Raw genomic sequence first — 25,778 nt, forward strand, 5'->3', positions numbered from 1 at the left:
GGAGCTGGGTCAGGAAGGACTGAAAAGGTTCATCCTTACCCCGAAGTCTCTGTTGGAAGATGTACCGTTCAAAGCTGTCATTCACTTCAATGTCGCAGTGACTGTCGAATTTCAGCAGGACAGTTTTAAACTACGTCTTGTCTTCGCCATCGGCAAACCTAAGCGAGCTGTAGATATGGATGGCGTGATCCCCCACTGTCGAGAGAAATAGCGCGATCTTCCTTGCATCTGATGCTGCCTCGAAGTCAGAGGCCTCGATATACAGGAGGAACTTTTGCTTGAAGATCTTCCAATTGGCGGCGAGGTTGCCGGAGATGCGGAGCTGCGGAGGAGGCTGGATGTTTTCCATTTAGCTGGATGGCCGCTTTCTGGTCGTTGCAGATTTACTCGAGGTAGGTTCGGCAGGATTAATAGCACTCTGGTACCATGATGTGTTAGGTGGGTGGGTTTGACGTTGACTGCAACTGGATGCAGGGAAGCTAGACACAAACATCTAACACCGGAGATGATCCAACACGGTTTTATTTAAACTATGAACGTCTGTACATGTTCGCCTGTGGGTTGACACTTTACTAATCTTACTGACGACCTCTTACTGGTTTGACCAGACTTACTAGCTACCACATGGCAATAATGTCCACTGCCTTGTGCACTCTGACTGTCTCAGTGTCTGGGTCCCGAAAAAGAGCGGGAGTCTTAATGCCCTGTGAGCTTTATAGTGGTGGTGTCTTGTCTGGTGATTGGTTGTTCTATGTTGTGTGTTCATTGGTCATCCTATGTGTCAATCACTGCCTGCCTGCATCTCATTATATACATGAGTGGCTATTATGACAACAGTATTCTCTGTGGTGCTGGAACCAGGACTGAGATAACTGGAGGTTAAGGTTATGACACGACATGGAGTTATGTTGGGTATCTCAGATGCTGACCAGGAATGATAGAAGTAAACGCTGGAACAACACCAAGGGACTGATTGGCCTCCTCCCTTTGCCATGCACTACAACTAAAGATCATGAATTGAAGGCATCTTTTCATTGGAAACAGTCGGCCAGTTGAGAAATACAGAACTGATGTTTGTTTGTGATCCATAAACAATTATCGTTCTGCTTTGTATTTCAGCGCCTCGGAACAACACAGTGAATGGACTGCAATGTCGAGGGTGTTTTAACAGCTCGTCTGATTCCTGCAGCGCCTCTGAACAGACAGTGGACTGCGTTGGGGCAGAGAATCGCTGCATGAATGTGTCAGGCTTCGAGGCCCTGGGTGCGTACAATCCCCTGCCAGTGTCGTGAGGCTTTCAATGAATTTCTTTTTAAACCATTTATTTCTGAGTTTGATCCTTGTCTCTGAGCCTGACTCCCAGGCCTGAGAATGATTCGGTGCATCTCAGGGTGCATCTCATCACTGAGTCAGGAGGTGGTGGGTTTGAGCCCCAGGCCTCCGGTATGCACGCTCAATAAACCAGTCTGGTACGCTATAGTGCCTGCACTGAGAGTGTGCCACACCTTCTTTACCTGAGAACTGTCCTTTCTGGTGAATGTCAAATGTTCCCTGGCCACCTTTGATGACAAGGTGTTCTTTGATGTTCCCTGGTGGCTTCCATCAAAAATACTGCAAACCCAACACACAAGTTCAAATGTCACTTCATCTCATGCAGCCTGGGTGATCCAAAGACATGTACACTCGCAAAACGCTGCCATCTAGGGCATCACGGTAGCATATTGCTTTTTAAAAAAATTTAGAGTATCCAATTAATTTTTTCCAATGAAGGGGCAATTTAGCGTGGCCAATCCACCTACCCTGCACATCTTTGGCTTGTGGGAGAAAAATCCACGCAAACACGGGCAGAATGTGCAAACTCCACATGGACAGTGACCCAGAGCCGGGATCGAACCTGGGACCTCGGCGCCGTGTGGCAGCAATGCTAACCACTGTGCCACCCTGCTGCCCCCAGTAGCATAGTGGTTAGCACAATTGCTTCACAGCTCCAGGGTCCCAGGTTTGATTCCCGGCTTGGGTCACTGTCTGTGCGGAGTCTGCACGTTCTCCCCATTTCTGCGTGGGTTTCCTCCGGGTGCTCCAGTTTCCTCCCACAGTCCAAAGATGTGCAGGTTATCTGGATTGGCCATGCTACATTGCCCTTTGTGTCCAAAATTTCCCTTAGTGTTGGGCGGGGTTACTGGGTTATGGGGATAGGGTGGAGGTATGGTTTGGGTAGGGTGCTCTTTCCAAGAGCCGGTGCAGACTCGATGGGCTGAATTACCTCCTTAGAATAGAACAGTACAGCACAGTACAGTACTCCTTCTGCACTGTTAATTCTATGATTATATCTGCTCCATTGCATAGCTCCATTATTTATTTAACAGGCCAGCACACTTATCACAAATGTGCTCCTTAGAAAGAGCAGCAGCTGCAGTGTAATCCCCTCAAGTCTCCAACCTCTGCTGTAAAAGCAGAAAATGCTGGATAAACTCAGCAGTTCCCACAACATCTGTGGAGAGGGGAATAGAGTTAACGTTTCAAATCTGTATGACCCTTCTACAGAACTGAGAAGGGAGTAGAGATGTGATGAGTTACATTCTTGGAGAGGGGGAGTGTTGTGGGGCAGAATGAAAAGCCAGTGATTAGGTCAGAACTAAGGAGAGATTGACTAACATGTCACAGCCATGAGACAAAGGGACTTTTTACGGTGCCATTCGGGATTGAAGAGTGTTAATAGTTGCAAAGGTAGGTCAGGAGAATGTGTTCATAGGAAAACCAAGGTCAGTGCACAGGGTGAGTAACACTGAATAAGGCAGTGTTGCCATGTGGGGGTGGGGTGGCAAAGTATTGGGACAAGCAAAGGGAACTGAATCACAGGAAACAAAATGGTCAAGATGGAGATGAAAGTTCTATTCTGTGCCCGCCCCCACCCCCCAGTAAATAATTAATCACATTCATACCACTCTTCAGTTCTGTAGAAAGGTCAGTTTTGTTCTAATCCCACCGATGCTGCCAGACCTGCGGAGTTTATCCAGCATTTTGAGTGTTTATTTCAGATTTCCAACATCTGCAGTATTTTATTTTTATTCAACCTCTTTCCTGTCTGTTTCTAGTGTCGGGAGGTAATGGTTGTTTCGCCAAGGGCTGTGTCTCTGAGCAAATCTGCCAGGCAGTCGACAGCATGATTGAATTCAGCATCCGCTTTAACGAGCTTCCCATGTGTTGCACGGGGGACTTCTGCAATGGTGACCTTGAGAGAGGCACCTCCACACCGGAGCCAGGTAACCTGTGGGGTGGGGCGGGGTGGGGGTTGGCAAGGGGAATGGGGGCACAGGCCCTGAGCGGAGGGCAATTGATCAACACCATAACTTGAAAGATCGAGAGTCAGAAAAAGGGGAAGGCAGGGCATGAGAGAGGAAGCCAAAGAGAATAGGGAAGGGAAGCATGAAAGAGAGGAAGAGAGAGCAGGAACGAAAGAAGACAAATAAAATGAATGACAGAAACAGAGTGAAAGGGACATGACACTGAGAGTTCCAAATAGGGATAGTGGAAGCTTTTTTTTAAACCACATTAAAACTAAATTCAGCACCATAACCCTTTCCAGTTGGCAGGAGGGTGGGTAACCAGAGGGGGCACAGATTGAAGAGAGTCGGTAAAAGAACCGGAGAGGAGGAGATGAGGAAATATTATTTTACACAGCGAGTTGTGATCTGGAAGGTGCTGCCTGAAAGGGCTGTGGAAACAGGTCGGAACTTTAAAAAGGCAGAGCTGGGAAATACTTGAAGTGGAACAATGAGCAGGACAATGGGGAGACAGTAGCACATCGGGTTCAGCAGGAGGATCAATAAGATATCTCGCACAAAGTGCTAGCACCGGGAAGTTGGACAGAATGGTCTCGTTATGTACTGTCAGCCTCTCTGATTCTAACAGAACCTATAGATTCACAAACAATGATCCTGTGATTGGATGCGTCCTGTGCCCAATTGAATGCGTCTGGGAATGAATCTGGGATGATCTACATCTCATTTTCTGTTTAATGACCGTGTTATTTCTTCCCCCTTCCTTGATTGGTTGATAAGGAATCATGATGAGTAGCCCGGTGACGTCAGAGTCCAGCAGCAGAAGGACGGCCAGTAGCAAAGGTAAGAATAACCTCTTACTCCAAGACTAAAAATTTAAAATTCACAGGCACTGTCCAAGTTACAGACCTCCTCAACACCCTGGGAAACAACCCAGAGGGGCTGAATGGTCTCCTCTTCACCCTGTGTAACGGTCCGTAGGGGCTGAATGGTCACTCCTTCACCCTGTAGAACAGTCCGGAGGGGCTGAATGGCCTCCGCTTCACACTGTGTAACAGTCCGGAGGGGATGTATGGTCTCCTCTTCACCCTTTGTAACAGTCTGGAGGGGCTGAATGGTCTCCTCTTCTTCCTGGGTACCAAACCCGAGGGGCTGAATGGTCTCTTCTTCACATTTGCGTTTAACCATCGCGAGGGGTTAATGGCCTCCTCCTCACACTGTGTAACAGTCATGAGGGACTGAATGGTCTCCTCCTCACACTGCGTAACTAGTTTGAGTGCACTGAATGAGCGTCCTGCTGTTGCTGTGCAACACTGCCGAAGGGCTGAATGGTCTCCTTCTGTTCCTGTGTAACTAATTTGAGGGGGCTGAATGGGCCTCCAACTGTTCCTGTGGAAAGCTCCGTCTGCAGTGACCCCATCAATCACTCCAGGTCAGGTCGAGTATGGGTTTAGATGCAGAGTAAAGCTCGCTCTACACTGTCCCCATCAAACCTCCCAGGACAGGAACAGCATGGCGTTAAATACAGAGTAAAGCTCCCACTACACTGTCGCCGTCAAACATTCCCAGGAGAGGTACAGCTAGTGGTTAGATACAGAGTAAAACTCCTTCTACACTGTCCCCAAAAAAACCTCCCAGGCCAGGAACAGCACAGATATAGATACGGAGTAAATCTCCCTCTTCACTATCTCAATCAAGCATTCCCAAGATAGGTTCAGGAGGCGACTAGATGCAGAGAAACACTATCTCTGCACTGTCCTGAACATTCAGCCCATTTAGCCCCCTCAAACTAGTTATGCGGTGTGAGGAGTGTGAGGAGGAGACCATTCAGCCCCTCGGGACTGTTACACAGTGTGAGGAGGAGGCCATTAACCCCTCGTGATGGTTACACGCGATGGTGAAGCGGAGACCATTCAGCACCTCGGGTTTGGTACCCAGGAAGGAGAGCAGACCATTCACTCCCAGGACAGGTTCAGCACAGTTTTAGATACAGAGTAAAACTTCCCGGGTTTCAGGGAGGCACGGTGGTTAGCACTGCTGCCTCACAGCTCCAGGGACCCAGGTTCCATTCCGGCCTTGGGTCACTGTCTGTGTGGAGCTTGCACTTTCTCCCCATGTGTGCGTGGGTTTCGCCCGGGTGCTCCAGTTTCCACCCACTGTCCAAAGAACTGCAGTTTAGATGGATTGGCCATAACAAATTTCCCCTTCGTGTCCAAAAGGGTTAGGTGGGGTTACTGAGTTATCGACATAGGGTGGAGGCATGGGTTTAAAAAGGGTGCTCTTTACAGAGGCCGGTGAAGACACTATGGGCCAAATGGCTTCCATCTGCCCCGCAAATGTTATGATTCTATGATTCCTCTATTCTGTCCCCATAAAACACTTCCAGGACAGGTACAATAGGTGTTAGATACAGTTAAGCTCCCTCTGCACTGTCCCCATCTAACGTCCCCAAGACAGGTACATCACAGGGTTAGATGCAGAGTAAAGCACCCTCTACAAAGTCCCCATCAAACACTCCAAGGACTGGTACAGCACCGGGTTTGATACAGAGTATTGCTCCCTCTGTCAGGTCCCCATCAAACACGTCCAGGACAGGTGCAGCATGGGATTTGATACACAGAATAGGGACAGGAGCAGCATCTTTTAAAACATTTAAAATTAAATGAGCACCACATCCCTTTCCAGTTGGCAGGAGGGTGGGTAACCAGAGGGGGCACAGATTGAAGAGAGTCGGTAAAAGAACCGGAGAGGAGGAGATGAGGAAATATTATTTTACACAGCGAGTTGTGATCTGGAAGGTGCTGCCTGAAAGGGCTGTGGAAACAGGTCGGAACTTTAAAAAGGCAGAGCTGGGAAATACTTGAAGTGGAACAATGAGCAGGACAATGGGGGAGACAGTAGCACATCGGGTTCAGCAGGAGCATCAATAAGATATCTCACACAAAGTGCTAGCACCGGGAAGTTGGACAGAATGGTCTCGTTATGTACTGTCAGCCTCTCTAATTCTCACAGAACCTATAGATTCACAAACCCTGATCCTGTGATTGGATGCGTCCTGTACCCAATTGAATGTGTCTGGGAATGAATCTGGGGTGATCAACCTCTCATTTTCTGTTTAATGACCGTGTTATTTCTTCCCCCTTCCTTGATTGGTTGATAAGGAATCATGATGAGGGGCCCGGTGACGTCAGAGTCCAGCAGCAGAAGGACGGCCAGTAGCAAAGGTAAGAATAACCTCTTACTCCAAGACTAAAAATTTAAAATTCACAGGCACTGTCCAAGTTACAGACCTCCTCAACACCCTGGATAACAACCCAGAGGGGCTGAATGGTCTCCTCTTCACCCTGTGTAACAGTCCGTAGGGGCTGAATGGTCACTCTTTCACCCTGTAGAACAGTCCGGAGGGGCTGAATGGCCTCCTCTTCACACTGTGTAACAGTTCGGAGGGGATGTATGCTCTCCTCTTCACCCTTTGTAACAGTCTGGAGGGGCTGAATGGTCTCCTCTTCTTCCTGGGTACCAAACCCGAGGGGCTGAATGGTCTCTTCTTCACCATAGCGTTTAACCATCGCGAGGGGTTAATGGCTCCTCCTCACACTGTGTAACAGTCATGAGGGACTGAATGGTCTCCTCCTCACACTGCGTAACTAGTTTGAGTGCGCTGAATGAGTGTCCTGCTGTTGCTGTGCAACAGTGCCGAGGGGCTGAATGGTCTCTTCTTCACCTTAGCGTTTAACCATCGTGAGGGGTTAATGGCCTCCTCCTCACACTGTGTAACAGTCACGAGGGACTGAATGGTCTCCTCCTCACACTGCGTAACTAGTTTGAGGGCGCTGAATGAGTGTCCTGCTGTTGCTGTGCAACACTGCCGAGGGGCTGAATGGTCTCCTTCTGTTCCTGTGTAACTAATTTGAGGAGGCTGAATGGGCCTCCACCTGTTCCTGTGGAAAGCTCCGTCTGCAGTGCCCCCATCAATCACTCCAGGTCAGGTCGAGTATGGGTTTAGATGCAGAGTAAATGTCGCTCTACACTGTCCCCATCAAACATCCCAGGACAGGAACAGCATGTCGTTAAATACAGAGTAAAGCTCCCACTACACAGTCGCCGTCAAACATTCCCAGGAGAGGTACAGCTAGTGGTTAGATACAGAGTAAAACTCCTTCTACACTGTCTCCAACAAAACCTCCCAGGCCAGGTACAGCACAGATATAGATACGGAGTAAATCTCCCTCTTCACTATCTCAATCAAGCATTCCCAAGATAGGTTCAGGAGGCGACTAGATGCAGAGAAACACTCTCTCTGCACTGTCCTGAACATTCAGCCCATTTAGCCCCCTCAAACTAGTTATGCGGTGTGAGGAGTGTGAGGAGGGGACCATTCAGCCCCTCGGGACTGTTACACAGTGTGAGGAGGAGGCCATTAACCCCTCGTGATGGTTACACGCGATGGTGAAGCGGAGACCATTCAGCACCTCGGGTTTGGTACCCAGGAAGGAGAGCAGACCATTCACTCCCAGGACAGGTTCAGCACAGTTTTAGATACAGAGTAAAACTTCCCGGGTTTCAGGGAGGCACGGTGGTTAGCACTGCTGCCTCACAGCTCCAGGGACCCAGGTTCCATTCCGGCCTTGGGTCACTGTCTGTGTGGAGCCTGCACTTTCTCCCCATGTGTGCGTGGGTTTCGCCCGGGTGCTCCAGTTTCCGCCCACTGTCCAAAGAACCGCAGTTTAGATGGATTGGCCATAACAAATTGCCCCTTCGTGTCCAAAAGGGTTAGGTGGGGTTGCTGAGTTATAGACATAGGGTGGAGGCGTGGGCTTAAAAAGGGTGCTCTTTACAGGGGCCGGTGAAGACACTATGGGCCAAATGGCTTCCATCTGCCCCGCAAATGTTATGATTCTATGATTCCTCTATTCTGTCCCCATAAAACACTTCCAGGACAGGTACAATAGGAGTTAGATGCAGAGTAAAGCTCCCTCTGCACTGTCCCCATCTAACGTACCCAAGACAGGTACATCACAGGGTTAGATGCAGAGTAAAGCACCCTCTACAATGTCCCCATCAAACACTCCAAGGACTGGTACAGCACCGGGTTTGATACAGAGTAATGCTCCCTCTGTCAGGTCCCCATCAAACACGTCCAGGACAGGTGCAGCATGGGGTTTGATACACAGAATAGGGACAGGAGCAGCATCTTTTAAAATATTTAAAATTAAATGAGCACCACATCCCTTTCCAGTTGGCAGGAGGGTGGGTAAACAGAGGGGGCACAGATTGAAGAGAGTCGGTAAATGAACCGGAGAGGAGGAGATGAGGAAATATTATTTTACACAGCGAGTTGTGATCTGGAAGGTGCTGCCTGAAAGGGCTGTGGAAACAGGTCGGAACTTTAAAAAGGCAGAGCTGGGAAATACTTGAAGTGGAACAATGAGCAGGACAATGGGGGAGACAGTAGCACATCGGGTTCAGCAGGAGGATCAATAAGATATCTCGCACAAAGTGCTAGCACCGGGAAGTTGGACAGAATGGTCTCGTTATGTACTGTCAGCCTCTCTGATTCTAACAGAACCTATAGATTCACAAACCCTGATCCTGTGATTGGATGCGTCCTGTACCCAATTGAATATGTCTGGGAATGAATCTGGGGTGATCAACCTCTCACTTCCTGTTTAATGACCGTGTTATTTCTTCCCCCTTCCTTGATTGGTTGATAAGGAATCATGATGAGTAGCCCGGTGACGTCAGAGTCCAGCAGCAGAAGGACGGCCAGTAGCAAAGGTAAGAATAACCTCTTACTCCAAGACTAAAAATTTAAAATTCACAGGCACTGTCCAAGTTACAGACCTCTTCAACACCCTGGGAAACAACCCAGAGGGGCTGAATGGTCTCCTCTTCACCCTGTGTAACAGTCCGTAGGGGCTGAATGGTCACTCCTTCACCCTGTAGAACAGTCCGGAGGGGCTGAATGGCCTCCTCTTCACACTGTGTAACAGTCCGGAGGGGATGTATGGTCTCCTCTTCACCCTTTGTAACAGTCTTGAGGGGCTGAATGGCCTCCTCTTCACACTGTGTAACAGTCCGGAGGGGATGTATGGTCTCCTCTTCACCCTTTGTAACAGTCTGGAGGGGCTGAATGGTCTCCTCTTCTTCCTGGGTACCAAACCCGAGGGGCTGAATGGTCTCTTCTTCACCTTAGCGTTTAACCATCGCGAGGGGTTAATGGCCTCCTCCTCACACTGTGTAACAGTGACGAGGGACTGAATGGTCTCCTCCTCACACTGCGTAACTAGTTTGAGTGCGCTGAATGAGTGTCCTGCTGTTGCTGTGCAACACTGCCGAGGGGCTGAATGGTCTCCTTCTGTTCCTGTGTAACTAACTTTAGGGGGCTCAATGGGCCTCCACCTGTTCATGTGGAAATTCCGTCTGCAGTGCCCCCATCAATCACTCCAGGTCAGGTCGAGTATGGGTTTAGATACAGAGTAAAGCTCGCTCTACACTGTCCCCATCAAACCTCCCAGGACAGGAACAGCATGGCGTTAAATACAGAGTAAAGCTCCCACTACACTGTCGCCGTCAAACATTCCCAGGAGAGGTACAGCTAGTGGTTAGATACAGAGTAAAACGCCTTCTACACTGTCCCCAACAAAACCTCCCAGGCCAGGTACAGCACAGATACAAATACGGAGTAAATCTCCCTCTTCACTATCTCAATCAAGCATTCCCAAGATAGGTTCAGGAGGCGACTAGATGCAGAGAAACACTCTCTCTGCACTGTCCTGAACATTCAGCCCATTTAGCTCCCTCAAACTAGTTATGCGGTGTGAGGAGTGTGAGGAGGAGACCATTCAGCCCCTCGGGACTGTTACACAGTGTGAGGAGGAGGCCATTAACCCCTCGTGATGGTTACACGCGATGGTGAAGCGGAGACCATTCAGCACCTCGGGTTTGGTACCCAGGAAGGAGAGCAGACCATTCACTCCCAGGACAGGTTCAGCACAGTTTAAGATACAGAGTAAAACTTCCCGGGTTTCAGGGAGGCACGGTGGTTAGCACTGCTGCCTCACAGCTCCAGGGACCCAGGTTCAATTCCGGCCTTGGGTCACTGTCTGTGTGGAGCTTGCACTTTCTCCCCATGTGTGCGTGGGTTTCGCCCGGGTGCTCCAGTTTCCACCCACTGTCCAAAGAACTGCAGTTTAGATGGATTGGCCATAACAAATTTCCCCTTCGTGTCCAAAAGGGTTAGGTGGGGTTACTGAGTTATAGACATAGGGTGGAGGCGTGGGTTTAAAAAGGGTGCTCTTTACAGGGGCCGGTGAAGACACTATGGACCAAATGGCTTCCATCTGCCCCGCAAATGTTATGATTCTATGATTCCTCTATTCTGTCCCCATAAAACACTTCCAGGACAGGTACAATAGGTGTTAGATACAGTTAAGCTCCCTCTGCACTGTCGCCATCTAACGTCCCCAGGAGAGGTACATCACAGGGTTAGATGCAGAGTAAAGCACCCTCTACAAAGTCCCCATCAAACACTCCAAGGACTGGTACAGCACCGGGTTTGATACAGAGTAATGCTCCCTCTGTCAAATCCCCATCAAACACGTCCAGGACAGGTGCAGCATGGGGTTTGATACACAGAATAGGGACAGGAGCAGCATCTTTTAAAACATTTAAAATTAAATGAGCACCACATCCCTTTCCAGTTGGCAGGAGGGTGGGTAACCAGAGGGGGCACAGATTGAAGAGAGTCGGTAAAAGAACCGGAGAGGAGGAGATGAGGAAATATTATTTTACACAGCGAGTTGTGATCTGGAAGGTGCTGCCTGAAAGGGCGGTGGAAACAGGTTGGAACTTTAAAAAGGCAGAGCTGGGAAATACTTGAAGTGGAACAATGAGCCGGACAATGGGGGAGACAGTAGCACATCGGGTTCAGCAGGAGGATCAATAAGATATCTCGCACAAAGTGCTAGCACCGGGAAGTTGGACAGAATGGTCTCGTTATGTGCTGTCAGCCTCTCTGATTCTAACAGAACCTATAGATTCACAAACCCTGATCCTGTGATTGGATGCGTCCTGTACCCAATTGAATGTGTCTGGGAATGAATCTGGGGTGATCAACCTCTCATTTTCTGTTTACTGACCGTTTTATTTCTTCCCCCTTCCTTGATTGGTTGATAAGGAATCATGATGAGTAGCCCGGTGACGTCAGAGTCCAGCAGCAGAAGGAAGGCCAGTAGCAAAGGTAAGAATAACCTCTTACTCCAAGACTAAAAATTTAAAATTCACAGGCACTGTCCAAGTTACAGACCTCCTCAACACCCTGGGTACCAAACCCGAGGGGCTGAATGGTCTCTTCTTCACCTTAGCGTGTAACCATCGCGAGGGGTTAATGGCCTCCTCCTCACACTGTGTAACAGTCATGAGGGACTGAATGGTCTCCTCCTCACACTGCGTAACTAGTTTGAGGGCGCTGAATGAGTGTCCTGTTGTTGCTGTGCAACAGTGCCGAGGGGCTGAATGGTCTCCTTCTGTTCCTGTGTAACTAACTTGTGGGGGCTGAATGGGCCTCCACCTGTTCCTGTGGAAAGCTCCGCCTGCAGTGCCCCCATCAATCACTCCAGGTCAGGTTGAGTATGGGTTTAGATGCAGAGTAAAGCTCGCTCTACACTGTCCCCATCAAACCTCCCAGGACAGGAACAGCATGGCGTTAAATACAGAGTAAAGCTCCCACTACACTGTCGCCGTCAAACATTCCCAGGAGAGGTACAGCTTGTGGTTAGATAGAGAGTAAAACGCCTTCTACACTGTCCCCAACAAAACCTCCCAGGCCAGGAACAGCACAGATATAGATACGGAGTAAATCTCCCTCTTCACTATCTCAATCAAGCATTCCCAAGATAGGTTCAGGAGGCGACTAGATGCAGAGAAACACTCTCTCTGCACTGTCCTGAACATTCAGCCCATTTACCCCCCTCAAACTAGTTATGCAGTGTGAGGAGTGTGAGGAGGAGACCATTCAGCCCCTCGGGTCTGTTACACAGTGTGAGGAGGAGGCCATTAACCCCTCGTGATGGTTACACGCGATGGTGAAGCGGAGACCATTCAGCACCTCGGGTTTGGTACCCAGGAAGGAGAGCAGACCATTCACTCCCAGGACAGGTTCAGCACAGTTTTAGATACAGAGTAAAACTTCCCGGGTTTCAGGGAGGCACGGTGGTTAGCACTGCTGCCTCACAGCTCCAGGGACCCAGGTTCAATTCCGGCCTTGGGTCACTGTCTGTGTGGAGCTTGCACTTTCTCCCCATGTGTGCGTGGGTTTCGCCCGGGTGCTCCAGTTTCCGCCCACTGTCCAAAGAACCGCAGTTTAGATGGATTGGCCATAACAAATTGCCCCTTCGTGTCCAAAAGGGTTAGGTGGGGTTGCTGAGTTATAGACATAGGGTGGAGGCGTGGGCTTAAAAAGGGTGCTCTTTACAGGGGCCGGTGAAGACACTATGGGCCAAATGGCTTCCATCTGCCCCGCAAATGTTATGATTCTATGATTCCTCTATTCTGTCCCCATAAAACACTTCCAGGACAGGTACAATAGGAGTTAGATGCAGAGTAAAGCTCCCTCTGCACTGTCCCCATCTAACGTACCCAAGACAGGTACATCACAGGGTTAGATGCAGAGTAAAGCACCCTCTACAATGTCCCCATCAAACACTCCAAGGACTGGTACAGCACCGGGTTTGATACAGAGTAATGCTCCCTCTGTCAGGTCCCCATCAAACACGTCCAGGACAGGTGCAGCATGGGGTTTGATACACAGAATAGGGACAGGAGCAGCATCTTTTAAAATATTTAAAATTAAATGAGCACCACATCCCTTTCCAGTTGGCAGGAGGGTGGGTAAACAGAGGGGGCACAGATTGAAGAGAGTCGGTAAAAGAACCGGAGAGGAGGAGATGAGGAAATATTATTTTACACAGCGAGTTGTGATCTGGAAGGTGCTGCCTGAAAGGGCTGTGGAAACAGGTCGGAACTTTAAAAAGGCAGAGCTGGGAAATACTTGAAGTGGAACAATGAGCAGGACAATGGGGGAGACAGTAGCACATCGGGTTCAGCAGGAGGATCAATAAGATATCTCGCACAAAGTGCTAGCACCGGGAAGTTGGACAGAATGGTCTCGTTATGTACTGTCAGCCTCTCTGATTCTAACAGAACCTATAGATTCACAAACCCTGATCCTGTGATTGGATGCGTCCTGTACCCAATTGAATATGTCTGGGAATGAATCTGGGGTGATCAACCTCTCACTTCCTGTTTAATGACCGTGTTATTTCTTCCCCCTTCCTTGATTGGTTGATAAGGAATCATGATGAGTAGCCCGGTGACGTCAGAGTCCAGCAGCAGAAGGACGGCCAGTAGCAAAGGTAAGAATAACCTCTTACTCCAAGACTAAAAATTTAAAATTCACAGGCACTGTCCAAGTTACAGACCTCTTCAACACCCTGGGAAACAACCCAGAGGGGCTGAATGGTCTCCTCTTCACCCTGTGTAACAGTCCGTAGGGGCTGAATGGTCACTCCTTCACCCTGTAGAACAGTCCGGAGGGGCTGAATGGCCTCCTCTTCACACTGTGTAACAGTCCGGAGGGGATGTATGGTCTCCTCTTCACCCTTTGTAACAGTCTTGAGGGGCTGAATGGCCTCCTCTTCACACTGTGTAACAGTCCGGAGGGGATGTATGGTCTCCTCTTCACCCTTTGTAACAGTCTGGAGGGGCTGAATGGTCTCCTCTTCTTCCTGGGTACCAAACCCGAGGGGCTGAATGGTCTCTTCTTCACCTTAGCGTTTAACCATCGCGAGGGGTTAATGGCCTCCTCCTCACACTGTGTAACAGTGACGAGGGACTGAATGGTCTCCTCCTCACACTGCGTAACTAGTTTGAGTGCGCTGAATGAGTGTCCTGCTGTTGCTGTGCAACACTGCCGAGGGGCTGAATGGTCTCCTTCTGTTCCTGTGTAACTAACTTTAGGGGGCTCAATGGGCCTCCACCTGTTCCTGTGGAAATTCCGTCTGCAGTGCCCCCATCAATCACTCCAGGTCAGGTCGAGTATGGGTTTAGATGCAGAGTAAAGCTCGCTCTACACTGTCCCCATCAAACATCCCAGGACAGGAACAGCATGGCGTTAAATACAGAGTAAAGCTCCCACTACACTGTCGCCGTCAAACATTCCCAGGAGAGGTACAGCTAGTGGTTAGATACAGAGTAAAACGCCTTCTACACTGTCCCCAACAAAACCTCCCAGGCCAGGAACAGCACAGATACAGATACGGAGTAAATCTCCCTCTTCACTATCTCAATCAAGCATTCCCAAGATAGGTTCAGGAGGCGACTAGATGCAGAGAAACACTATCTCTGCACTGTCCTGAACATTCAGCCCATTTAGCCCCCTCAAACTAGTTATGCGGTGTGAGGAGTGTGAGGAGGAGACCATTCAGCCCCTCAGGACTGTTACACAGTGTGAGGAGGAGGCCATTAACCCCTCGTGATGGTTACACGCGATGGTGAAGCGGAGACCATTCAGTACCTCGGGTTTGGTACCCAGGAAGGAGAGCAGACCATTCACTCCCAGGACAGGTTCAGCACAGTTTAAGATACAGAGTAAAACTTCCCGGGTTTCAGGGAGGCACGGTGGTTAGCACTGCTGCCTCACAGCTCCAGGGACCCAGGTTCAATTCCGGCCTTGGGTCACTGTCTGTGTGGAGCTTGCACTTTCTCCCCATGTGTGCGTGGGTTTCGCCCGGGTGCTCCAGTTTCCACCCACTGTCCAAAGAACTGCAGTTTAGATGGATTGGCCATAACAAATTTCCCCTTCGTGTCCAAAAGGGTTAGGTGGGGTTACTGAGTTATAGACATAGGGTGGAGGCGTGGGTTTAAAAAGGGTGCTCTTTACAGGGGCCGGTGAAGACACTATGGACCAAATGGCTTCCATCTGCCCCGCAAATGTTATGATTCTATGATTCCTCTATTCTGTCCCCATAAAACACTTCCAGGACAGGTACAATAGGTGTTAGATACAGTTAAGCTCCCTCTGCACTGTCGCCATCTAACGTCCCCAGGAGAGGTACATCACAGGGTTAGATGCAGAGTAAAGCACCCTCTACAAAGTCCCCATCAAACACTCCAAGGACTGGTACAGCACCGGGTTTGATACAGAGTAATGCTCCCTCTGTCAAATCCCCATCAAACACGTCCAGGACAGGTGCAGCATGGGGTCTGATACACAGAATAGGGACAGGAGCAGCATCTTTTAAAACATTTAAAATTAAATGAGCACCACATCCCTTTCCAGTTGGCAGGAGGGTGGGTAACCAGAGGGGGCACAGATTGAAGAGAGTCGGTAAAAGAACCGGAGAGGAGGAGATGAGGAAATATTATTTTACACAGCGAGTTGTGATCTGGAAGGTGCTGCCTGAAAGGGCGGTGGAAACAGGTTGGAACTTTAAAAAGGCAGAGCTGGGAAATACTTGAAGTGGAACAATGAGCCGGACAATGGGGGAGACAGTAGCACATCGGGTTCAGCAGGAGGATCAATAAGATATCTCGCACAAAGTGCTAGCACCGGGAAGTTGGACAGAATGGTCTCGTTATGTGCTGTCAGCCTCTCTGATTCTAACAGAACCTATAGATTCACAAACCCTGATCCTGTGATTGGATGCGTCCTGTACCCAATTGAATGTGTCTGGGAATGAATCTGGGGTGATCAACCTCTCATTTTCTGTTTACTGACCGTTTTATTTCTTCCCCCTTCCTTGATTGGTTGATAAGGAATCATGATGAGTAGCCCGGTGACGTCAGAGTCCAGCAGCAGAAGGAAGGCCAGTAGCAAAGGTAAGAATAACCTCTTACTCCAAGACTAAAAATTTAAAATTCACAGGCACTGTCCAAGTTACAGACCTCCTCAACACCCTGGGTACCAAACCCGAGGGGCTGAATGGTCTCTTCTTCACCTTAGCGTGTAACCATCGCGAGGGGTTAATGGCCTCCTCCTCACACTGTGTAACAGTCATGAGGGACTGAATGGTCTCCTCCTCACACTGCGTAACTAGTTTGAGGGCGCTGAATGAGTGTCCTGTTGTTGCTGTGCAACAGTGCCGAGGGGCTGAATGGTCTCCTTCTGTTCCTGTGTAACTAACTTGTGGGGGCTGAATGGGCCTCCACCTGTTCCTGTGGAAAGCTCCGCCTGCAGTGCCCCCATCAATCACTCCAGGTCAGGTTGAGTATGGGTTTAGATGCAGAGTAAAGCTCGCTCTACACTGTCCCCATCAAACCTCCCAGGACAGGAACAGCATGGCGTTAAATACAGAGTAAAGCTCCCACTACACTGTCGCCGTCAAACATTCCCAGGAGAGGTACAGCTTGTGGTTAGATAGAGAGTAAAACGCCTTCTACACTGTCCCCAACAAAACCTCCCAGGCCAGGAACAGCACAGATATAGATACGGAGTAAATCTCCCTCTTCACTATCTCAATCAAGCATTCCCAAGATAGGTTCAGGAGGCGACTAGATGCAGAGAAACACTCTCTCTGCACTGTCCTGAACATTCAGCCCATTTACCCCCCTCAAACTAGTTATGCAGTGTGAGGAGTGTGAGGAGGAGACCATTCAGCCCCTCGGGTCTGTTACACAGTGTGAGGAGGAGGCCATTAACCCCTCGTGATGGTTACACGCGATGGTGAAGCGGAGACCATTCAGCACCTCGGGTTTGGTACCCAGGAAGGAGAGCAGACCATTCACTCCCAGGACAGGTTCAGCACAGTTTTAGATACAGAGTAAAACTTCCCGGGTTTCAGGGAGGCACGGTGGTTAGCACTGCTGCCTCACAGCTCCAGGGACCCAGGTTCAATTCCGGCCTTGGGTCACTGTCTGTGTGGAGCTTGCACTTTCTCCCCATGTGTGCGTGGGTTTCGCCCGGGTGCTCCAGTTTCCGCCCACTGTCCAAAGAACCGCAGTTTAGATGGATTGGCCATAACAAATTGCCCCTTCGTGTCCAAAAGGGTTAGGTGGGGTTGCTGAGTTATAGACATAGGGTGGAGGCGTGGGCTTAAAAAGGGTGCTCTTTACAGGGGCCGGTGAAGACACTATGGGCCAAATGGCTTCCATCTGCCCCGCAAATGTTATGATTCTATGATTCCTCTATTCTGTCCCCATAAAACACTTCCAGGACAGGTACAATAGGAGTTAGATGCAGAGTAAAGCTCCCTCTGCACTGTCCCCATCTAACGTACCCAAGACAGGTACATCACAGGGTTAGATGCAGAGTAAAGCACCCTCTACAATGTCCCCATCAAACACTCCAAGGACTGGTACAGCACCGGGTTTGATACAGAGTAATGCTCCCTCTGTCAGGTCCCCATCAAACACGTCCAGGACAGGTGCAGCATGGGGTTTGATACACAGAATAGGGACAGGAGCAGCATCTTTTAAAATATTTAAAATTAAATGAGCACCACATCCCTTTCCAGTTGGCAGGAGGGTGGGTAAACAGAGGGGGCACAGATTGAAGAGAGTCGGTAAAAGAACCGGAGAGGAGGAGATGAGGAAATATTATTTTACACAGCGAGTTGTGATCTGGAAGGTGCTGCCTGAAAGGGCTGTGGAAACAGGTCGGAACTTTAAAAAGGCAGAGCTGGGAAATACTTGAAGTGGAACAATGAGCAGGACAATGGGGGAGACAGTAGCACATCGGGTTCAGCAGGAGGATCAATAAGATATCTCGCACAAAGTGCTAGCACCGGGAAGTTGGACAGAATGGTCTCGTTATGTACTGTCAGCCTCTCTGATTCTAACAGAACCTATAGATTCACAAACCCTGATCCTGTGATTGGATGCGTCCTGTACCCAATTGAATATGTCTGGGAATGAATCTGGGGTGATCAACCTCTCACTTCCTGTTTAATGACCGTGTTATTTCTTCCCCCTTCCTTGATTGGTTGATAAGGAATCATGATGAGTAGCCCGGTGACGTCAGAGTCCAGCAGCAGAAGGACGGCCAGTAGCAAAGGTAAGAATAACCTCTTACTCCAAGACTAAAAATTTAAAATTCACAGGCACTGTCCAAGTTACAGACCTCTTCAACACCCTGGGAAACAACCCAGAGGGGCTGAATGGTCTCCTCTTCACCCTGTGTAACAGTCCGTAGGGGCTGAATGGTCACTCCTTCACCCTGTAGAACAGTCCGGAGGGGCTGAATGGCCTCCTCTTCACACTGTGTAACAGTCCGGAGGGGATGTATGGTCTCCTCTTCACCCTTTGTAACAGTCTTGAGGGGCTGAATGGCCTCCTCTTCACACTGTGTAACAGTCCGGAGGGGATGTATGGTCTCCTCTTCACCCTTTGTAACAGTCTGGAGGGGCTGAATGGTCTCCTCTTCTTCCTGGGTACCAAACCCGAGGGGCTGAATGGTCTCTTCTTCACCTTAGCGTTTAACCATCGCGAGGGGTTAATGGCCTCCTCCTCACACTGTGTAACAGTGACGAGGGACTGAATGGTCTCCTCCTCACACTGCGTAACTAGTTTGAGTGCGCTGAATGAGTGTCCTGCTGTTGCTGTGCAACACTGCCGAGGGGCTGAATGGTCTCCTTCTGTTCCTGTGTAACTAACTTTAGGGGGCTCAATGGGCCTCCACCTGTTCCTGTGGAAATTCCGTCTGCAGTGCCCCCATCAATCACTCCAGGTCAGGTCGAGTATGGGTTTAGATGCAGAGTAAAGCTCGCTCTACACTGTCCCCATCAAACATCCCAGGACAGGAACAGCATGGCGTTAAATACAGAGTAAAGCTCCCACTACACTGTCGCCGTCAAACATTCCCAGGAGAGGTACAGCTAGTGGTTAGATACAGAGTAAAACGCCTTCTACACTGTCCCCAACAAAACCTCCCAGGCCAGGAACAGCACAGATACAGATACGGAGTAAATCTCCCTCTTCACTATCTCAATCAAGCATTCCCAAGATAGGTTCAGGAGGCGACTAGATGCAGAGAAACACTATCTCTGCACTGTCCTGAACATTCAGCCCATTTAGCCCCCTCAAACTAGTTATGCGGTGTGAGGAGTGTGAGGAGGAGACCATTCAGCCCCTCAGGACTGTTACACAGTGTGAGGAGGAGGCCATTAACCCCTCGTGATGGTTACACGCGATGGTGAAGCGGAGACCATTCAGTACCTCGGGTTTGGTACCCAGGAAGGAGAGCAGACCATTCACTCCCAGGACAGGTTCAGCACAGTTTAAGATACAGAGTAAAACTTCCCGGGTTTCAGGGAGGCACGGTGGTTAGCACTGCTGCCTCACAGCTCCAGGGACCCAGGTTCAATTCCGGCCTTGGGTCACTGTCTGTGTGGAGCTTGCACTTTCTCCCCATGTGTGCGTGGGTTTCGCCCGGGTGCTCCAGTTTCCACCCACTGTCCAAAGAACTGCAGTTTAGATGGATTGGCCATAACAAATTTCCCCTTCGTGTCCAAAAGGGTTAGGTGGGGTTACTGAGTTATAGACATAGGGTGGAGGCGTGGGTTTAAAAAGGGTGCTCTTTACAGGGGCCGGTGAAGACACTATGGACCAAATGGCTTCCATCTGCCCCGCAAATGTTATGATTCTATGATTCCTCTATTCTGTCCCCATAAAACACTTCCAGGACAGGTACAATAGGTGTTAGATACAGTTAAGCTCCCTCTGCACTGTCGCCATCTAACGTCCCCAGGAGAGGTACATCACAGGGTTAGATGCAGAGTAAAGCACCCTCTACAAAGTCCCCATCAAACACTCCAAGGACTGGTACAGCACCGGGTTTGATACAGAGTAATGCTCCCTCTGTCAAATCCCCATCAAACACGTCCAGGACAGGTGCAGCATGGGGTCTGATACACAGAATAGGGACAGGAGCAGCATCTTTTAAAACATTTAAAATTAAATGAGCACCACATCCCTTTCCAGTTGGCAGGAGGGTGGGTAACCAGAGGGGGCACAGATTGAAGAGAGTCGGTAAAAGAACCGGAGAGGAGGAGATGAGGAAATATTATTTTACACAGCGAGTTGTGATCTGGAAGGTGCTGCCTGAAAGGGCGGTGGAAACAGGTTGGAACTTTAAAAAGGCAGAGCTGGGAAATACTTGAAGTGGAACAATGAGCCGGACAATGGGGGAGACAGTAGCACATCGGGTTCAGCAGGAGGATCAATAAGATATCTCGCACAAAGTGCTAGCACCGGGAAGTTGGACAGAATGGTCTCGTTATGTGCTGTCAGCCTCTCTGATTCTAACAGAACCTATAGATTCACAAACCCTGATCCTGTGATTGGATGCGTCCTGTACCCAATTGAATGTGTCTGGGAATGAATCTGGGGTGATCAACCTCTCATTTTCTGTTTACTGACCGTTTTATTTCTTCCCCCTTCCTTGATTGGTTGATAAGGAATCATGATGAGTAGCCCAATTACGTCAGAGTCCAGCAGCAGAAGGAAGGCCAGTAACAAAGGTAAGAATAACCTCTTACTCCAAGACTAAAAATTTAAAATTCACAGGCACTGTCCAAGTTACAGACCTCCTCAACACCCTGGGTACCAAACCCGAGGGGCTGAATGGTCTCTTCTTCACCTTAGCGTGTAACCATCGCGAGGGGTTAATGGCCTCCTCCTCACACTGTGTAACAGTCATGAGGGACTGAATGGTCTCCTCCTCACACTGCGTAACTAGTTTGAGGGCGCTGAATGAGTGTCCTGTTGTTGCTGTGCAACAGTGCCGAGGGGCTGAATGGTCTCCTTCTGTTCCTGTGTAACTAACTTGTGGGGGCTGAATGGGCCTCCACCTGTTCCTGTGGAAAGCTCCGCCTGCAGTGCCCCCATCAATCACTCCAGGTCAGGTTGAGTATGGGTTTAGATGCAGAGTAAAGCTCGCTCTACACTGTCCCCATCAAACCTCCCAGGACAGGAACAGCATGGCGTTAAATACAGAGTAAAGCTCCCACTACACTGTCGCCGTCAAACATTCCCAGGAGAGGTACAGCTTGTGGTTAGATAGAGAGTAAAACGCCTTCTACACTGTCCCCAACAAAACCTCCCAGGCCAGGAACAGCACAGATATAGATACGGAGTAAATCTCCCTCTTCACTATCTCAATCAAGCATTCCCAAGATAGGTTCAGGAGGCGACTAGATGCAGAGAAACACTCTCTCTGCACTGTCCTGAACATTCAGCCCATTTAGCCCCCTCAAACTAGTTATGCGGTGTGAGGAGTGTGAGGAGGAGACCATTCAGCCCCTCGGGACTGTTACACAGTGTGAGGAGGAGGCCATTAACCCCTCGTGATGGTTACACGCGATGGTGAAGCGGAGACCATTCAGCACCTCGGGTTTGGTACCCAGGAAGGAGAGCAGACCATTCACTCCCAGGACAGGTTCAGCACAGTTTTAGATACAGAGTAAAACTTCCCGGGTTTCAGGGAGGCACGGTGGTTAGCACTGCTGCCTCACAGCTCCAGGGACCCAGGTTCAATTCCGGCCTTGGGTCACTGTCTGTGTGGAGCTTGCACTTTCTCCCCATGTGTGCGTGGGTTTCGCCCGGGTGCTCCAGTTTCCACCCACTGTCCAAAGAACTGCAGTTTAGATGGATTGGCCATAACAAATTGCCCCTTAGTGTCCAAAAGGTTTAGGTGGGGTTACTGAGTTATAGACATAGGGTGGAGGCGTGGGCTTAAAAAGGGTGCTCTTTACAGGGGCCGGTGAAGACACTATGGGCCAAATGGCTTCCATCTGCCCCGCAAATGTTATGATTCTATGATTCCTCTATTCTGTCCCCATAAAACACTTCCAGGACAGGTACAATAGGAGTTAGATACAGAGTAAAGCTCCCTCTGCACTGTCCCCATCTAACGTCCCCAAGACAGGTACATCACAGGGTTAGATGCAGAGTAAAGCACCCTCTACACTGTCCCCATCAAACACTCCAAGGACTGGTACAGCACCGGGTTTGATACAGAGTAATGCTCCCTCTGTCAGGTCCCCATCAAACACGTCCAGGACAGGTGCAGCATGGGATTTGATACACAGAATAGGGACAGGAGCAGTGTGGTGAGATAACCACTGTAGTTATGTGTACTGCAGTAGGGGGATGTATGCCTGTACCTGTAATACAGGTTCCTCCGGTCAGCCCCTGCCGGCTAGCTCCGCCCACAGGGAGCTTATGTATAAATGTATGAGAGCTGCTCAGACCCTTAGTCTACAGTTGCAGATGGAGGGACAACATCGTACAGCAATAAAGCCTCTATTGTACTAGTCTCTCAGCTTTGAGTATAATTGTTAGCGCCACAATTTATTGCTGTACGATTTCCCAGTCACCATGGACATCAGAGTCAAGCCTGACCGTCTGCAGCTGGATCCGCATTCGCCTCACGCCATAAAAGACTTTGATCACTGGCTCGCAGTCTTCGAGGCCTACATCTCTTCAGCAGACCCTCCCCCGACGGAGGCTCAGAAAAAGCAACTCCTGTACTCCAGACTTAGCTCCAGCGTCTTTCCGCTCATTCGAGGTGCGACTGACTACACCGCAGCTATGGAACTGCTCAGGGAGAACTATGCACCATCGGCGAACACCCTGTTTGCGAGGCATCAACTTTCTACTCGCGTCCAGCAGCCGGGTGAGTCGATTGAGGACTTCTGGAGGGCCCTTATACCTCTGGTACGAGACTGTGACTGCCGGGCCCTCACAGCCACGGAACATTCTGAGTTACTCATGCACGATGCCTTCGTTACAGGCATTGTATCGGACCCCTTCCGGCAACGACTGCTGGAAGGGGTCGCCCCCGACCTCGCGGCCGCAAAGGCCCTGGCGCTCTCCATGACGGCCGCCTCCCGTAGTGCGCACACTTACTCCACTAGCCACTCGGCCCACCCGTCCTACCCCTCGTGGACCCCGCAAACGGCTCCCCAGGCCCATCCGTCCTACCCCTCGTGGACCCCGCAAACGGCCCCCCCAGCAGCCGCCCCCGCGCACTATGCCTGCGCTGCCCGCCGCACCGCACCCCCTGGGGGTCCCCACTGTTACTTCTGCGGCCAACAGAAGCACCCTCGCCAACGCTGCCCGGCCCGCACAGCGACCTGCAAAGCTTGTGGAAAGAAAGGCCACTTTGCAGCGGTGTGTCAGTCCCGGACGGTCGCCGCTATCGCGCCGCCGGTCCCCACGCCTCAGCCGCTCCCTCAATGGGCCCCGCCGTCCGCTTTCCCCGACCCCACGTGCGATCATTGGGCGCCGCCATCTTTTGCCGCCCCCGCCACGTGCGCCCCATGGGCGCCGCCATCTTCATCCACCACAGCCATGTGCGTTCCAAGGGCGCCGCCATTTTGTTCCGACCCCATAACGTGCGCTCCATGGACGCCGCCATTTTACCCACATGTACTGCGGATGCCGCCATCTCGTCTCCAGGGGCCGCCATCACGGGACACGGGTCGCTACCGTTCCTCGTCGGACTCATCTGACTCAACCGCCGACCAACCACTGCTCGCCTCCGTTACGCTCGACCAGTCCCATCCTCGCAACCTTGCACCCTCTTCCACATTGGTGCTGGTCAACGGCCATGTGACCTCCTGCCTCATCGACTCCGGGAGCACCGAGAGCTTCGTCCACCCGGACACGGTAAGGCGCTATTCCCTTGCGATCCATCCCGCCGACCGGCAGATCTCCCTTGCCTCCGGTTCCCACTCTGTCCCGATCCGGGGTTTCTGCCTGGTTAAACTCACTGTACAGGGTGTGGAATCCGACCGTTTCCGTCTGTACATTCTCCCCGACCTCTGCACTTCACTCCTACTAGGCCTGGATTTCCAGTGCAATCTCCAGAGCCTCACCCTCAAATTCGGTGGACCCCTACCTCCCCTCACCGTTTGCGGCCTCGCGACCCTCAAGGTCGAGCCCTGCTCCCTCTTTGCTAATCTGACTGTGGATTGCAAGCCCGTCGCCACCAGGAGCAGACGGTACAGCACCCAGGACAAGACCTTCATCAGGTCCGAAGTCCAGCGGCTGCTTCGGGAGGGTATCATCGAGGCCAGCAACAGCCCTTGGAGAGCCCAGGTGGTAGTGGTTAAGACTGGGGAGAAGCACAGGATGGTCGTGGACTACAGCCAGACCATCAACCGGTAAACGCAGCTCGACGCGTACCCCCTCCCCCGCATTTCTGATATGGTCAATCAGATTGCACAGTACCGGGTCTTCTCTACTATTGACCTGAAATCCACCTACCACCAGCTCCCCATCCGTAAATCGGACCGTCCCTACACTGCCTTTGAGGCGGACGGTCGTCTGTACCAATTTCTGAGGGTTCCCTTCGGCGTCACGAATGGGGTCTCGGTCTTTCAGCGAGAAATGGACCGAATGGTTGACCGGTACGGATTGCAGGCCACCTTCCCGTACCTCGACAATGTCACCATCTGCGGCCATGACCAGCAGGACCATGATGCCAACCTTTATAAATTCCTCCACACCGCATCTCTCCTTAATCTCACGTACAACAAGGTGAAATGCGTGTTCCGCACAGACCGCTTAGCCATCCTTGGCTACGTAGTCCAAAACGGACTACTGGGACCCGATCCCGACCGCATGCGCTCCCTCATGGAGCTCCCAATTCCCCACTGCCCCAAGGCCCTCAAACGCTGCCTTGGGTTCTTTTCTTATTCCGCCCAGTGGGTCCCGCAATACGCAGACAAGGCCCGGCCACTTATCCAGTCCACACATTTTCCCCTCTCGGCCGAGGCACAACAGGCCTTCGCCTGCATTCGATCTGACATAGCCAGGGCGGGGATGCACGCCGTAGACGAGACTCTGCCTCAGTAGAGAGCGACGCTTCAGATGTCACCCTTGCCGCCACGCTGAATCAGGCCGGCAGACCCGTGGCATTCTTTTCACGCACCCTCCACGCCTCCGAAATTCGGCATTCCTCTGTCGAAAAGGAAGCCCAGGCAATCGTTGAAGCGGTGCGGCACTGGAGGCATTACCTGGCCGGCAGGAGATTCACTCTCCTCACTGACCAACGGTCGGTAGCCTTCATGTTCAACAACACGCAGCGGGGCAAGATCAAGAATGACAAAATCTTGCGGTGGAGAATCGAGCTCTCCACCTTTAACTACGAGATCTTGTATCGCCCCGGCAAGCTCAACGAGCCCCCAGACGCCCTCTCCCGAGGTACATGTGCCAGTGCACAAGTGAACCAGCTCCGTGCCTTGCACGACAGCCTTTGCCATCCGGGGGTCACTCGCTTGTACCATCTGATCAAAGCCCGCAACCTGCCCTACTCCGTCGAGGAAGTACGGACAGTCACCAGAGACTGCCAGATCTGTGCGGAGTGCAAGCCGCACTTCTACCGGCCAGATCGCGCGCGCCTGGTGAAAGCATCCCGCCCCTTTGAACGACTCAGCGTGGACTTCAAAGGGCCCCTTCCCTCCACCGACCGCAACACCTACATCCTTAGTGTGG

General features: G+C 50.9%; 1 protein-coding gene across 3 annotated transcripts in view; it reads left to right on the top strand.

The window, feature by feature from the left end:
- Window positions 1-25,778, top strand: part of LOC119975206 (flocculation protein FLO11-like) — an 88,980-nt gene that overhangs the window by 40,517 nt on the left and 22,685 nt on the right. Inside the window, exons 4-13 of one of the 3 annotated variants that reach the window (XM_038814819.1) lie at window positions 1,120-1,263; window positions 3,096-3,263; window positions 4,062-4,124; window positions 6,443-6,505; window positions 8,997-9,059; window positions 11,461-11,523; window positions 13,634-13,696; window positions 16,098-16,160; window positions 18,271-18,333; window positions 20,735-20,797. In XM_038814819.1, the coding sequence (XP_038670747.1) occupies window positions 1,120-1,263; window positions 3,096-3,263; window positions 4,062-4,124; window positions 6,443-6,505; window positions 8,997-9,059; window positions 11,461-11,523; window positions 13,634-13,696; window positions 16,098-16,160; window positions 18,271-18,333; window positions 20,735-20,797 (816 nt within the window). The remainder of the gene's footprint in view (window positions 1-1,119; window positions 1,264-3,095; window positions 3,264-4,061; window positions 4,125-6,442; window positions 6,506-8,996; window positions 9,060-11,460; window positions 11,524-13,633; window positions 13,697-16,097; window positions 16,161-18,270; window positions 18,334-20,734; window positions 20,798-25,778) is intronic. The other 2 variants (XM_038814821.1, XM_038814820.1) reach the window with 2 other exon arrangements.

The sequence above is a fragment of the Scyliorhinus canicula genome, chromosome 12 (genome assembly GCF_902713615.1).
Source record: "Scyliorhinus canicula chromosome 12, sScyCan1.1, whole genome shotgun sequence".
Lineage (NCBI taxonomy): Eukaryota > Metazoa > Chordata > Chondrichthyes > Carcharhiniformes > Scyliorhinidae > Scyliorhinus > Scyliorhinus canicula.